Source organism: Lissotriton helveticus, chromosome 6 (assembly GCF_964261635.1).
Source record: "Lissotriton helveticus chromosome 6, aLisHel1.1, whole genome shotgun sequence".
Classification (NCBI taxonomy): Eukaryota; Metazoa; Chordata; class Amphibia; order Caudata; family Salamandridae; genus Lissotriton; species Lissotriton helveticus.
Window position 1 is genome coordinate 504,647,359 of NC_136067.1, and position 16,845 is coordinate 504,664,203.

The 16,845-nt window shown below is 44.2% G+C and overlaps 1 protein-coding gene across 2 annotated transcripts in view; it reads left to right on the forward strand.

Moving 5' to 3' along the window:
• The window catches only part of TINAG (tubulointerstitial nephritis antigen), a 1,388,447-nt gene that overhangs the window by 915,246 nt on the left and 456,356 nt on the right, over nt 1-16,845 (forward strand). The window contains exon 5 of one of the 2 annotated variants that reach the window (XM_078647966.1): nt 7,716-7,788. The exons of the other annotated variant lie outside the window; for it this stretch is intronic. Coding sequence (XP_078504092.1) covers nt 7,716-7,788 — 73 coding nt within the window. The remainder of the gene's footprint in view (nt 1-7,715; nt 7,789-16,845) is intronic. 2 annotated transcript variants of the gene reach the window in all.

Below are 16,845 nucleotides of genomic sequence, written 5' to 3' on the forward strand. Positions count from 1 at the left end.
TTCGTCGTGACCTCTCCTTCGGGCATCCGAGTCGCCGATGAGTCCCTTCGTGGTCGCCAATTGTGGTATTGGGTTCTATCAGGTCTACATACTTGCAGAAACACTCGGACACCATAAAACAGAAGTTGGCACGGAAACTGAAAATGCAAAGAGACAAGTTTATTAGGACCCCATGGGGTGGTAGTACATTCCTACAGCACCCTTCGGCAATGCAAGAAGTATCACACCGAACATCGGTGCGCGACCTCTTTTATACAGTTTAACAGCAATAAAAAGGTAGGTGGTATACATTAGAACAGTTTTAGGTACATATATGGGCATTTTTGGAACACAGCCAACATGTGGGAGGGGTTTAATACCACTGGTCAGTTGGGAGGAACATTCCTAAGGAGTGACCACTCTCTAGTCCAAAGATCAGATGTACGCATGCGCGAGACTAACCATTACTAAAAATAGCCTGTTGCTGGGCAGGGTAAAGGTTCATTGGCATGAAGGAAGGACGAAAGGGCACGCTGACCACGAGGCCGCATGTTCATACAAAATGGAAGCCACCGAACACAAAATGGCCCCCCGCACGTTTACTCAAGTTAACAGAAATGTTCGTGTAGCTGAGCTTAACGCTAACTCAGGTACTGCCAAATTACGACAGAACTTTGACTTTTAGCCCGGTCCAGCGTGATCTAAAATAACTTTTTTAGTGCTACTTGCTTCTAAGCTTTTTACGGATTCATTTCTTCAACATTCAATATTTCACACTTCTACATTTTGAATTTTTTGTCATTTTGGTCTTAATTTTCTCATATAAATATTCTGTATTTTTATAAACTGTTGTGGAGTCTTTTTGTGATGATTTTTACTGTGTTACCGTATGAGTTATTGCACACATACTTAATGCATTGCCTTATAAGTTAAGCCTGCCTGCTCTGTGCCAAGCTACCAGAGAGTGAGCACAGGATAATTTAGGATAGTGTTTGGACTTACCCTGAGCAGGATTGTGGTCTCTAGTTGGACAGGGTGCATACCTCTGCCAAGGAGAGACCCAATTTCAAGCAGAGATTGTTTGCCCAAAAATGTATCATTAGTAATGAGATTCCTTATGACAGCCCCCTTGTAAATGATTTGACTTACTCTTAATTGGCTATTATGATCATGAAATCCCATCCTGCAGCTTAAAGGAAAGTTTAAACCATATGGAGGGTGAGGTGGCACCCAGTCAGACTGGGAGAAAGCAATATGTACTTTAATTTGAGAGGCTTTATCAAGGGGACATAGGTCTTCCTGCCCTGTCTGAGAAATACCCTCAACTAATGTAGGCATTTTTCATTTCTGTCCGTATTCCAAGTTAACTGAGTTCTAAACTTCTGTAAACTACAATTCTCTGCGCATCACTGGTCCACAATGCAGTCAAATATCTAAAATGATTACTGCAGTGATAATGAAGGTAGTGGTAATGGGCACACACTTAAACATTAGTTCAAACACCAGCTTCATCAATGGCCTAGCACAATCACCATACATTTTGCAGAGATGAAAAAGTCCTTAGGTGTTGTCTTAAAACTTTGTTAAAAAATATTTTGTTTATTGCCTTCAATTAAAAAAACTTTCAAATGGCTCATTATGGAATGTGCAACAGCTCCATCATCAAGCTCCACGCAAGCACAACTTGTCAATGTTAACACCTTAACCATGGTCCAGTGAATCCTTGAGGAAGGGAGATTTTTTGTCCATAAAAAAGGCACAGTGGTTGAAACAGGGTGCCTTACTCCATGCAGGTTAAGCTATTCTTCCAAGTCATATGGATTTTTTATGTTATGTGGTGCCAACATGTATTGGTTGCTATTAGCTTATTTAGTAATGCAAGCAACAAAGTTGCAGGGGCATATTCTCAAGAACTTGTGATAACCATTGCAAAAATAACTTAACGGCACTTCCAACATCGCAGTCTATTGCGGGAAAATTATGCTGTGTTAATGAAGCATTTTCAACACGGTGGTACAATGCGATAGTCCCCAGATAATGCGTCAAATGTCAGCGTAAAAATCAATGCCACGCCACAAAAATGCGAAACGCCAAGTGAAAAAATCCTGCGATTAGGACAATCACAGTACGAAAAGCAGCGAAAACCAGTGATAGGCTTGCCAATTCCACGCGACTGGCGGGAAAATGCACTTTAAAAGCTACAAATAAAACACACAAGAAACAATCCAAAGTGCGTAGCAACATGGTTGCACCCTAGCCGAGCGCAGAGGCAGACGCGAACCCCACAATCCCCACAGACCGCCAGCAAGGAACAACGGGGTCGGGAAAGGCCAGGGAGACGAGGGAGAGGAAGACGGGGGTGTAGTCAACAGGAAAACCAGATCAGCATCACTGAGGTGATGGAACACTACCATCAACTGGCCCACAATTAGACTACCGGAAATGCAGTCGGAGTGTCGAGGAGGCCTATGGAGGAGGCCAGGAGATGCTGGCGTGATGTGAAAATCTAAATCAGGCACAAAGCCGCTGCCAACAGGAAGGCAGCAACGGCAACAGGAGGCGGGAGTCCTGTGCCGAAGGAGGAGCTGGAGGAAATGGAGGCCACAGTCATCAGTGTGGAGATGGTGCAAGGAGTCGGGAGTGCGGACACAGTTCGTGAGGACCTGACACAACATCAACAGGGTGAGTAACGACCAGGGACTGGGGGGACGGAGGGAGATGGGCACAATGGCACACATGAACAACGAGGTGTAGCACACTGCACACCCACAATGACCCATGACCATGTCCATATTCCCCTTAGCACACTCCAGCACACACACATAGCAAGAACAGCACACCCACATTGACGACAATATGGTACAATGCACAAACACGACTCTGCATCACAGAGGACACAACTGGGAATGCAAACACGCAGAAACAGGCCTACTACATATGAGAGAGCTGGAAACTGTGAAATGGAAATGTATGCATACAACCTCGCATCCGTCATGTAGTCCAAATGTACAGGGTCCAGCATCCAGATCCTGCACCTCCCAAACAGTCACAATGTACATTGTCTAACAGTCTGCATGTAAACAAGAACAATGCGCCAACATACATGTCAACACAATGTCACCATGCATCTCCCCTTCACATTGCAGAGGGACACACTACACCTCAAGCAGAGCAGAGAAGACACACATCAGTGATGCCGGAGAGGACTACCACACCTTCGACCCCGATGCCCTACAACAGCCCATGGACATCCCGCACAACCCACTACCAGGGCAGCTAAGCTATGCAGAGGAAAACACAGACACTGCAACAGACCACACAGCAACAAGCACCCGCAAACACGGTTGGCTTACAACACTTCACCGAGCCACACATGGCACCCCAATGCCAGGTGTCAGAACACCAATAGGTGCGGGTTAGGTCCAAACCCATGGAAGGCAAACTAGATCACAGATGTGGGTGTTCATTATCCTTCATGGACTACTTGCACCCCACAGAGGAGACCCACACTGCCATTGACACATGCAGATGCACTTACCCAGTACATAACCAAGCCCATAGGCACACAAACATCAGTCACAGACCCGCGTTGGCTCTGCGTATGATGGCCCAGTCCACTCCCCTTACGAATTGAGTAGTTATCGACAAAGCTATATTTCCAAGCTCCAAACCACTGCCTGCGGTGACATGGTTGCATCCGCTGTACACAAGCACATAGTAATGTGGTAGGGCCCTCATGTATACAACAAGACCACAGGGACACACGCAGATATCATGTCGAACTGACTACAGGCAAGTACGCCCAGCCCCTTTATAGGCAGGGCCACATGTACAGCGACGCCTGTGCTGAATGTTTGTGTGGGGTGAGTGTAAGCCAGCCCGTTTGGTGCTGGCAACAATCTGAACAGTGGACACCAGTGCAATGGAAACATAGAAACCTGCATAACAGAGTCAACTGCTGTTCAACATTGAGGGAGCCGGAGCAAGTACAGAGGTCACCCAACATACAAACAGAAGTGTCTGTTAGTTGCAATGCACTGAGGTAGGGGCACGATACTCTTGACAAGCCACACTGGGTCTAAATAGAGAGGTCCTTGGGGTGGGATGCAGATTGCCTATATCCACTGTACTCAGCAGTCAAACAGAGGAAGCTCTCCTTCAACCCAATCATACATGTAACTCTGCAGACTAGGCGTAAAGGTGATACCATAGTGAAAGAGTGCCGCACTTTGCACACGGACGAGCCCCTGTGCAACCACAACTTTGTTATTGCCGGTGAGGAACCAATTTAGAGAAGGCTTGTGGCAAAGGGGGTCAAATCGGTGGATCCTATGTTCCTAGATGGTAGATTTAAAACCTTTGCTGGACTGCAAGAGGCCCATCACTTACGCCAACACATGTTCTGGGTCTTTCAAAGACTGAGACAGTGAGTAGCTCACTATTACCTCATGTACCTACCCTGATGGACTCCACCATACTACAATACGTTTTAAAATCGGGTACATTTAAGGATTTGGTGCCCATCATCCAGTGGCGGCTCGGTGGGGGAGAGGCGTGGGGGGGGAGTGGAGTGCGACGGACAGGAGTTAGGTAAGTAATTAAATAAATAAAACTATTCACCTAGCACGCGCTACATCGCTTAGTTGGCGATGCAGCGCGCACAGGTGAATTGTTTTATTTATTTAATTACCTAACTCCTGTCCGTATTATGTCGGACTCCCCTACCCCCCCCCACCCTGCCCCTTCCCCGCCCTGCCCCACCGCCCGCAGCACTCCCTCGGTGAGGCGCCACTGCCATCATCTATAACCTTTTAACAGATATTTCTCATTCGATACCCACCTTGAATGAACTGGGCTGTTGGTGGTCGAACTGCCTCAAAATAGACTATGACTATTTGGCGGATTCTATGCTACACCCCTATAAAGCACTAAGAGAGAGGTCCGTCTTAAACTGAGTTATTTCCAAGTTCTACATGTGTGGCACTGGTCCCCTCATAGAATGCCTGTGACGGGGGTATTGCAATGTGCATCATGGTGGAGAGGCCCTAACTTCAGTAGTGATATCATTCAAATTCCATGGAAATGTGTATCCCTTGCTCCCTTTTGGACAGCAACGCAGTGAGGGCTGAGATGCACGTTTCAGTCCATCTAATGAGACAAGCTGCATTCTGCATACTACTGACTAATCAGAACTCCTATATCATGGAAAGAGAGGGTGCACAACAGTAGCAGCAGTGGCAAAGCTTTGCATACTGTGACTATGGAAAACGAATCAATATGCTACACTTCAGATGTATATGCACATGATTGCATACTATGAGCGAATTATATAGCACCTCAGAGATCAAATAGGTAAGTACGCCTTGATATGGATACATTTTTGTAAGATAATTACAGAAACACCACTGAGTGAAAGCCTGCATATTTAGCTACACACGCCCTTATCTTTCAAACCTTCATGCGGTACACCAAGACAAACGGATGGTAGTGTCCTGTTATTGTGGTGATGGGGTTTTGTGTGTCAAATCCCCTGCATGTACCCTCCCCCCACACCCAGGGCTGAGGGCCTGATAGATGATTGCCTTGTGGAAGTGTATCTCTTGCCTAGCACTTCAGGTCTACGGCCTCGATGGTTTTATGCACACACGCAGCACTAATGCAATACGTTTAAACGGGATGTTAAACCCTTGCATGGGATGGGGAGGTGCCTGGATATATATCATATGTTCGTGATTTTCACAGCATGAAGGTTTTGTAAACTAAAACTGGTGTCCTGTTGCATGTACGAACCACTCCGTACTACTATGATAGGAGAGAAGTGTTACATGTTGTGCGTATGTAGATGAGCATAGACCATCATTAATGTTTGCATTTTTCTGCATATTATATGCTTGTTGCTGGAACAACATGCTAATAAAGAATTGTTGAAAACAAAAAATGTGTGGTTTTCATAGGTTTCCATACAAGCAAGTTTTCTCTGACCCTGCGGGAGAAATGGAAGCATTTATAGACTTCTCAGGGATGTAGTTTGGGGCTGGTCAAACCTAGTAGTCCAGAAACACACATTACTACAATAAATGTATTAAAATAAGATATCAACCACTTCAGGTAACATGAACAACTCTTTTATTGGCAACCACCAGAGGACACGCACAGGCAAAAGATCACATAACGGTCGCCCAGTACAACAGTCACTGAGTTCTGATGATGTACCTCACATTCTCTTGAATGCATCACCAGTACTTACAGGGATAATTACAACACAATGTTTGTTTAATCTGGTGCTTGACTTTCAAGAAGAAACGTACTTAATATACAGCGGAACTAAATACTACACGTAAAAAAATGTACACAATGGAAATGAGTGTCCTAGCACTAGAGTAGGTGGGGCCTCATTCTGCTATTGACCCTATTCCCACCTCACAGTCCAGGTGGTTCCCTCTCAGAGTCTGGTACTAGCGTGAATAGTCTCAGTGCAGATGACTTGCGTTAGTGAACAGTCTGTTTAACTCAGCTCACTGGTACCCATCTCTGTCCTTGATTGGGCTTGCACTTCTTGGGTAGCTGAATGGCACCTCCTATGCCCTCTTGCTGACACTCTCTGTGAGCCAACCTCCTCGGATGGCATGTCTGGGTGACGTTGTGTAGTCAGGGATGTCTGCTCAAGGGAGAGCAGGATCTTCTCATGGCTGGTCCAGAAGGTGCTCGGACTAACCTCACAGTGCTTGTTTGGGTCTGTATCAGTGCAGCCATGCATGGCTGAGCTCGAGTAGATGGTGAAGCGTCTCACAGGCCTTACTTATTGATGGACGGCTTCAAGTTTTCCGATGTCTCGGGTCATACAGCAGCTCTAGATCATGCTGTGACTGGGTACAGGTGAGCTACTTTGGAGCACACAGGGGATTTGTAATTCAATGTCAGCGAACCCGGTCATGCCACAACCTCTAAGATCGGGCTCAGCATATCAGGTAATGCAATATCACAGATAGGGCTCAGATGCTTTATGAATCCTGACAGTTATCTCATTGCTGAGCCTAGGGACCTCCAACACCAGGGCACCCAGATCAGAATTGACAGTTCTTCTCTTCTTCAGACCCACCACACCATAGAAAGCTTCACCTCCCTCTATCTGGAAATTCACTTCTCCTGCAGGGTTGGCAAGATCGTTCAATACACAAATCCCAGTCCCCGAGAGATGGTTAATGTTAATTTGTTAGGCATGAGAATCTACTAAATCGGAGATATATTATTAACATCCGAAATAACCCCCTCTATATCTGTGGTGAGGTATAATATCTCTAATGCCTATCCATCCATATCACAACTATTTTTGTGAACTGTAAAATAGGAGGTTCAGGGCGAAGTTCAACTCGACACAGCCAATGATGTCTGCCTACTATGACAATACATCCACCCACACATAAGTGAAAATTAATCAGACAGAAAAATGTGTGGTGAAAAGGAAGGCACCTCACGGGCGAACAACCCTCGGGGAACTTGGCAGATGTTACCAATTCTATGCCCCATGTCGTGCTTGTACAATGGTTGTGTAAAAAGATATCTATATCCGTTGTTGGAAACCCACATGGAGATCATATGCTATAAATGGAGATAGATGGGTACAGACACAGCCAGTGTGTAACAATCATGTCCAACATCATTTGAGGGGACGATTGGTTATAAGTTGTTATGACTAATAAAGATACGTGCCTAATTACGGTTGAATTACCTTGCAGATTGATACAACAATCTACACTAGGGCTGAGTTACCCCCCGCCAGCTGGTATGAGAAGATGTGGCTGGTTGAGGGTAAGGGTGCATTTGTATTACATTCTAGCACTTAAAACATTGTGATGCATGCGAGGAGAAGGTCGTTGTGAGTGTTCTTTTAAATTGGGCTTTGTTTCAACTCGACAGTTTCCAAAATAAAGATGTCCTGAATTGGTGCGGTGACCGACTATAGAACCCTGATGAATATGCCAGAAAACAGATAAGGCAGTGAAACATGTCGGTTACAGGTAGTGGTATGCGACAGTAAGCTACCAGCCTTTTTACTTCACCAGCATACACCAGATTTATTAATAAAGATGTATAATTGGTGTGGCTGTTGATTTTAATCACTCAATCAATCACATTTATATAGCGCACTACTCACCCGGAGGGTCTCAAGGTGCTGGGGATGGGGGGTCCGCTACTGCTCGAACAGCCAGGTCTTGAGCTGCTTCCTGAAGGCGAGGTGGTCTTGGGTCAGGCGGAGGTGGGTCGGGAGGGAGTTCCACGTCTTGGCGGCCAGGTAGGAGAAGGACCTTCCTCCTGTTGTGGCTCTTCGGATACGGGGGACGGCGGCGAGGGCGTGGCTGGATGATCGAAGCTGGCGGGTGGGCGTGTAGAAGTTGAGGCGGCTGTTGAGGTATCTTGGGCCTTGGTTGTGTAGGGCTTTGTGAGCGTGGGTGAGGAGGCGGAAGGTGATTCTCTTGTTGACCGGGAGCCAGTGCAGGTCTCTCAGGTGTCCGGAGATGTGGCTGTGTCGGGGGATGTCGAGGATGAGTCTTGCTGAGGCGTTCTGGATCCGCTGGAGTCTCTTCTGGAGCTTGGCGGTGGTTCCGGCGTAGAGGGCATTGCCGTAGTCCAGTCAGCTGGTGACGAGGGCCTGGGTGACCGTCTTCCTGGTCTCGGTGGGGATCCACCGGAAGATCTTGCATAGCATGCGCAGGATATTGAAGCAAGACGAGGAGACGGCGTTGACTTGTCTGGTCATGGAGAGGGAGGAGTCCAGGATGAAGCCCAGGTTGCGTGCGTGATCTGTCGGTTTGGGTGCGCTGCCCAGTGCCGGGGGCCAACAGGAGTCGTCCCAGGTGGAGGGTGAGGAGCTCAGGATGAGAACTTCCGTCTTGTCTGAGTTCAGTTTCAGGCGGCTGGTCGTCATCCACTCGGCTACGTCTGTCATCCCTTCGCGTAGGTTGGCTCTGGTGGTGGCGGGGTCGTTCGTGAGGGAGAGGATCAGCTGAGTGTCGTCGGCGTATGAGATGATGTTGAGGTTGTGTTGGCATGCGATGGCCGCAAGGGGGCTCATGTAGACATTGAAGAGGGTGGGGCTGAGCGAGGAGCCCTGAAGAACGCCGCAGATGACTTCGGTGGCTTCTGATCTGAACGGGGGAAGGCGGACTTTCTGTGTCCTTCCGGTGAGGAAGGAGATGATCCACTCCAGTGCCTTCTCCTGGATTCCGACGTTGCTGAGGCGCTGCACTAGGGTGCGGTGGCAGACAGTGTCGAATGCCGCGGAGAGGTCCAGGAGGATGAGGGCCGCTGTTTCTCCGTTGTCGAGCAGGGCTCGGATGTCATCGGTGGCAGCGATGAGGGCGGTCTCGGTGCTGTGGTTGGCCCGGAAGCCAGACTGCGAGAGGTCGAGGGATCCATTCGTCTCGAGGAAGGCGGCCAGCTGCTTGTTGACGGTCTTCTCGATGACTTTGGCCGGAAACGGGAGGAGCGAGATGGGGCGGTAGTTTTTGAGTTCGGTGGGGTCTGCTGATGGTTTCTTCAGTAGGGCGCTGAGTTCGGCGTGCTTCCAACTCTCAGGGAAGGTGGCTGTGTCGAAGGAGGTGTTGATGATGTCCCGCAGGTGGGGTGCGATGACAGCGTCGGCCTTGTTGAAGACGTGGTGAGGACAGGGGTCGGTTGGAGATCCGGAGTGGATGGTGTTCATCGTGCGGATGGTGTCTTCGGTGCTGATAGGGGTCCAGGCTCGGAGGGTGGTGGTGGGGGGCGTAGGTGCGGTCGTGGGGAGCGTTGGTTGTGCGCTGAAGCTGTTGTGAATGTCAGCAATCTTGTTGTGGAAGTAGGAGGCGAGGGAGTTGCAGAGGTCTTGAGATGGGGTGATGTCAGTGTTTCCGGCGTTGGGGTTGGAGAGCTCTTTAACGATGTTGAAGAGTTCCTTGCTGTTGTGTGCGTTGTTGTTCAGTCGTTCCACTGTGTTTGGTTGGTCATATTTAGCACCTTATTTTGCACTTTTTTGCTTTTGGACGTTATTTTCTTTTTGAAAAGGAATGGCAACCGATGATGAGAAAGGGGCATAGAATTGGTAACATCTGCCAAGTCTCCCGAGGGTTGTTCGCCCGTGAGGTGCCTTCCTTTTCACCACACATTTTTCTGTCTGATTAATTTTCACTTATGTGTGGGTGGATGTATTGTCATAGTAGGCAGACATCATTGGCTGTGTCGAGTTGAACTTCGCCCTGAACCTCCTATTTTACAGTTCACAAAAATAGTTGTGATATGGATGGATAGGCATTAGAGGTATTATACCTCACCACGGATATAGAGGGGGTTATTTCGGATGTTAATAATATATCTCCGATTTAGTAGATTCTCATGCCTAACAAATTAACATTAACCATCTCTCGGGGACTGGGATTTGTGTATTGAATTTAGTTGAGTGGTGGGCCTTCCCAGTGTTACCTGTATTCCCTCTTGGCTCCCCTGTGTATTATATATTGGCAAGATCGTTGCCTCTGCTAGCAGGAATGATGGCTTCTAGGCACGTCAGGATAGGTAATCAACTCTTAAAACAACTGGTGGAATCATATGCTGTTAGGGAGACATCAACTCTTCTTACAGAGTATTCCTTTGTATACACTTCACCCGTGTTGTTGCCTGTGCTTACACCAAACTCACAGAAAATCCATCCACATGAGGTGAAGGCTCGACAAATATATATTCACGAGCAAGTGAGTCAGGAGAAGTTGCCATGATTTGGAAAACAAATGTTGAAATTCAGAAAAAAATAATGTTCAAAGGATTTTTCAAGCCAGCAAGTCCGGGCAAGGGATGTCTGGCTTGCACTAATAGATATCTCAAGTATTAACAAATTGAAAAATATATAGTTTTGGTACTCTTCATGTAATCCTGCATTTGATATTTGCCACCAAATTAACAATGCACCACAAACAATGGTTGTGCCACAATTTAGCACTCTGCACTAATATTACATAATTAATTGTAGCGACTACATACCCAAGAAAAAAACATACATAATTAGCATTGCCAGACTCAATACATTCATTGTAATGTTGCAATGGTTAACAGTATGAGATATATGATTTATAATTGCCTGTTTGAGAAATTCAACTAAGTATTAACCATATTAGTTGAATAATAAAAAAGCCTCTACATTTTTCATTATATCTTGAGCCTGAAAAGGGATAGGGATGCCAGGTTTGCAACATGCACAGACCTGTCTGTGCTGAAAAGAAAATGAATAGGGCCGGATGTTCTATTTACCGGTTACCAAATAATGGTAACAATTTGTGGCAAGTATTTTTGCAACCAGTAAAGATTTGTTAAAAGTCTGAATCATAGTGAGTTGCACTCCCACCTACTTCATGTATAATAATAAGATAGGTCACAAATTGTGACCTAGTACAATTAGTTTCCATGACAAGGATGGTGGCTGCTGGGGTCTGCAGACCACCATGTCTGTGACTGCTTTTATTGCTTCAAATAAAACAATCTTTCTTTTTTAAATGGAGCTTGTTTTTCTTAAAGGAAAATGTGCTGCATTAAGAAAAAACTAAAACTATTTTGAAAACTGTTTATAATAGCAGGCAGTTGTTCCATGAACATCTCTCTACACATAAACATTTTTTTATTTTGATCAGTCCCATATGCAAATGTACACCCACTTTTTTTCAACAGCCAGTAAATTATTAATGTTTTGCAACTGGAAATTGGTTACAAAACATTAATACATATCATAAGGATGGCCTAAACATGCCCCTTCAAAATACTGGTTCAGTGTGCTTTAATGAACCCAATTAGCAATTAAGGAATCTGTCACCAAATGAAGTACATTTGAAATACACATTTACTAGTTGTAAAAGCTATGATTTATCAAATTGCAGGGTTTGTGAACAGTAATTAAATTTGTACATCTGGCCACAGTTTTTATGGCTGCACAAAGAGACCCAAGAGAGACTTGATTTAACAACCTAACTCTGATTTTTGTTTAAACAACCTAACTTTGACTTTTGAAAAAAGCACAGAGGTGCGCAATAATCTTGGTAATAAAAGTAACTGACATACACCATTTTCTATATGCTATTCGATAGTTCACCCATGAAATCCGATAGTTCACCCATGAAATGTACAAAATGTGCTGAAGTATTATTGTGGAAGTTATAAGGTAGGATTGTAAATCTTTTTTTTTCAAGACAGTACTAAGGTAAATTTAAGGAACAATATAAAGAAAACACTTGGCCGTTAATTACATATCTTGAATTCTTAAAGCAATGCTTAAAACAGGATGCCTTCAAAGAAAAGTAATGAGTAGTATTAAGCTTAATGTTACTGCACACCAGCTAATAATATCTGTCAATCTGTCATACATTAGTGTTTGAGGAGTCCGCTATGTAAATATGATGAACTCACAAAGACATTATTCAGGCATTCTCACCACACTCTTGCTGTTCAGGTAATTCACAGCGGTTAACGATAGAGTCAGACTGTAACAGTACTCTGGTTTTCGATAATACAGTGGTAAGGAGATTACAGTACTAGGTTAGAAAGCCACCTAAAACACTTATTTGAATACAGAAAACATCTAAAGGAAGAAGTTATATGTAGAATAGTCCAGTTTTTATGTCTAAATAGTTTACGCAAGAAGATATCATAACAGAATGCATCAACCCACTTAGTTTTTGTCTAAAATGTGTATGTGTCCAGGTGTTATCAGTGCAGCACTCTGGCATATCCTCTTTAGCCAGCTTAGTGGGGCGCCAAAGGATAGGTAATCTCATCAGTGATGTGAGATTTCCTTGGTGCTGTCATGGATGATGCCATTACAGATTTGATCAGCAATGTCATGTTTGCAGTAATGAGCTGTGCAATGCATGGATGTGATTTATGGTTTGTTGTGTAGGTAACCATAGGTTACTAATTTTCGGTTCTTATTGCTTTTTTTTTAACATAGCGTTAATAAAGTTTACTTTAGTGAAGACAGTTCTTAGACTTTTTTAAACATACATTACTGTATTATGAGCAGAGGACACTGTGTTTTGTAAGTGATAATTCTTTATCGTATGGTACATTTAGCTTCTATTGAGCCTTACCACATTGCTCACATCACATAGGTTTCCTTTTTAGTAGCATATAGTTCATAAGCTCTGGTTCCTATAGTTGCATCCTCCCTCTCCTCACCTGTGGTTTCTGGTGGCTGTTATAGAAGTGGTCTTCATAGAGTGCCCCTTCCACCTAATCTACAATAACTGTAACCTCATTTTAAAGTCCTAAACCAGGATGACAGTTCTCATTTAGTATCCCGATCCACTAGAGTAGTCACAAACTAAATAACATATTTCAATCCTCAGGCCTGATTTGAAGTTTGATGCCGGAATATACCATCAGAAATGTGACTATAATTTCATCCACATTTTTATAATTACCATTACATATAATAGCCAAACTCTAAATCAGGTCCCTAGTGCGTAGCCCTTGAATACTATATTAAAGGATCCACTGTGTAGGCAATTGACAATCTTTGGCATTATTACCACCCAAATGTTGCCCTATCTGGTTTGATGAACTTAGAACTAGATGCCCTTCACCCCTGCTAAACAGGATTAAAGTGCCTGTGCTCCTCCTTTAAACATGGTTAAATTGGGCGACCTTCGATTAGCATATTTCTATAGTTCCTTAGTATATGGTGTTGGAAATACACCCAAGGTCTCAAAGTTAAATGGCACCTATAAACTGTAGCTCCTTTTGTGCCATCCATAGCCTTGGCCAGTAAAACATAGGTTGAGGGCTACCATTTGTAGCCTGACTGCAGCAACCTAAATACCTGTTGGAAACCTGTCAAAATAACTCATTATGAAAAGTGGGAAACTGCTTTTAAATATTAATAAAGCCACCCCTAAGTACACCTTGTTGCCCACAAGGTACGTTGCATGATATTTGCTCCTCCAGTGACAAGCCCCCAATAGCTTTTTTCACTGGTGTGGCTGTTGCTTCATCCAGGAAAATGCAAACATATAGATTATACACTGTGTGAAGTTTGACAATATATTGCTAGAATGGTCATTCAGATATTTTTTCTTATTTATTAAACAAACAATTAATTGCTGAAGTAAGATTTTCATTAAATATGTTGGAAACGATACTCTTCCTGCCTGACCCCCAGTTAGTCTTTAGCATTAGGCTTGGACAGCTGACCTGTCTGTGCTCCCTGACATGTGAAAACTGCTCCCACAGCAGAGACAATGGCCTGGAAAGGGCAATTGTTGTGAGCTCAGGAACTTCATTAACTTGGAAGAAACCAAGGTGATACTTGGTCTTTCACAAGGAGATGTAAAGTGAGAAATGAAGGAAGGCAATCCTTCATTTGTTCCTCAGGCCCACACTAGCCAGGTTAGCTCCGAACCCAATGGGAGGGAGGCTACCTTAAAAGGCAGATTAGATTGGACTCAGGGGAGGGGATTGCTCATTTCAATGGCCACACCTCTGGGTAGACACAAAGGCTCTGCACTAAGGAGGAAGAATTCCTCTACCGTGGATTTTAGGAGTGTCACTGTGGGATAGTTTTGAGTAGGGCTAAGAAGATTTACTGGAATAGTGGGTAGTGTTGTTATCCCTGGGGAAGTGTATCTCATTGGGTAGGTAGGAGCTAAGAGTCACCCCCGCCTACTAGCCAGTGCTACCGTTATGTGTGGAACCTCAAGGAACCCTGCTCAGTTAACTATCTGGACCTGCAGAAGATCATAAGTGGACTGCACCCCTTGTGCTGTAATCTGAGAGGTGATCTGAAGGATCGATTTCCTCTACCTTGTACATAAGAAAAAAAAAGTGTGGCTAAAGGTACCCCAAAAGCTGAAAACACACTTTATCCTTAATTCCCAGCTGGTCATTCGCAACAGAACTGCACTGGTGCCAGGTCAAGGCAATTGCTGGATCAAGTTCTAAAGTCCTAAGAGCCGTCCATGGAGTTTGTGAGCCTTAGTTGAAAAGCTGAAGAAAAAGGGAACTGTCTCTGTAAAGTTTTGGGACTTTGAAAAATCCTAACATTGAGCCAGAGTAGGACTGGTACCAACCACCTGAACCAATCTGGCAAATACCTGAAACAGGTTGGACCAACTTGTAACTTTTCTGTAGGAGCACATTCATTTCAACTGATTATTTGTAAAATAACACATGCAGTGCAAAGAGTGCACCATGGAAATTCGGCCCTGAGTGCTGAGGTTCGGCCACGAGTACTGAGACTTCACCACAAGTGTGGAGACTGCACACTTTAACTTTGCCATTGTGAATTGGGCCCTAAATGTCTCAAAGATTGTGATCATAGAAGTGAATAACCAATACAAATACCAACTCTTCAAGACAGAGAAGCAATAATGGGCAATATCTGTAAGCAGCACTCACAGGGATTTCATTACCCTGTGGAAATAGCTTGAGCAGGTTCTCAAGCATATTTCCCTGTAGGTCGTGGCTGATCTTTGCCAAGTGGACCTCTCTGCTCCTCATTCTATTTAGCTTTCAGAGAGTGTACATATGTGAGGCAATAACACAGAAACACCAACAAGATGTTTTAATGTTGGAAACTTGGAAAATAAAATACCTGAGCAGTACTGTGGAAAAGGTGATAATGTCGCTACCTAACACTCAAAGATTTCACGTGTGGGCTTTGAGTTTAAATCTTTGGAGCTTACACACCTTTACCTTTCTTCAGCTTCAACGGCTGTATTAACTTTAATGATGTTTTGTATATGAGAATCATAATTATTCTGCTGAACATTATGTGCCACATTTACCTACACTTTGAAATAAGTTTGCATCACAAAGGTATCTCAATTCCAGCGCAAAGTGTTGAACTATGCACTACTTAGCTCCGGTTTATGTCAGGTGGTGTACTATGTGATACACGGGTGTTCAAATGCAACCACTCATGGTTTGTTATACAAATGTCTATCTACTAACATTTGTAGACAAGGATTTAAGCCAACAAATTACACCTCTTTGAGGCAGGTGCAATAGTGAGGCAAGTTTTAAATGACTCCAAATGTATCTTGCATTGCAGATGTGTTGCTCTTTACAGCACACATTGAAAGTGGGAAACTATTAAGATATAGGTGTTTGTAATGGAATGGGTCAGTTCTGGTAAAAAACCTCTTTTTGACAGAAGACACCTGTGTGTTGCCACCTGGTAACCTAGAGTGCACCAGCACATGTGTTGAAAAACAGTAATTTCTTAGTGGATATGGACCTGTCCTTCTCACACCCTTTGATGCAAGGTGGTGGCTCAACATTGGTTGCTGCATTGATTTTCACCAAAAGTTAATACATCTGCCCCTATGTTTCTTGGATCTTAGCCTATGCTAACTTCTCAACAATCATGTTTCATCTCAAAAGTAAGTACAAAATAGCAAAAATAATCTTTGCCGTTTCTTTATTTATATATTTATTTTTGTTTGAATGTATTTATTTATGAATGCCAATAGAATATAGCAAACTAAAAAGGCTCCTTTTCCAAAAAAGAGTGTCCATGAGAGCCTCTTTATTTGCACATTATATTAGGGTAGATGATATGTTGTTCCTTGCCTCCAGTGGCATAATGCCAATGGATAGCCTCCCCCTACAAATTGTAATGAGTCTCCTATATCTCACAGATATTCGTTGACCTTGGGTTGAATGAGTGCTCCCTGAAGGAATGGGGGATTAAAGGGTTGAGGGGGCTTTCCTGCACAGCAGCAGCTGCAAAGGTCTGTGTTACACCCTTGACTGCCTCAGAAATGTTTTTTAATTGTTCCAAGCCAACACAGGTTTTTTGGAGTCCTGTTCTAGATTGGTGCATACTGTTCTGTACTCACATATGTGAAGGTT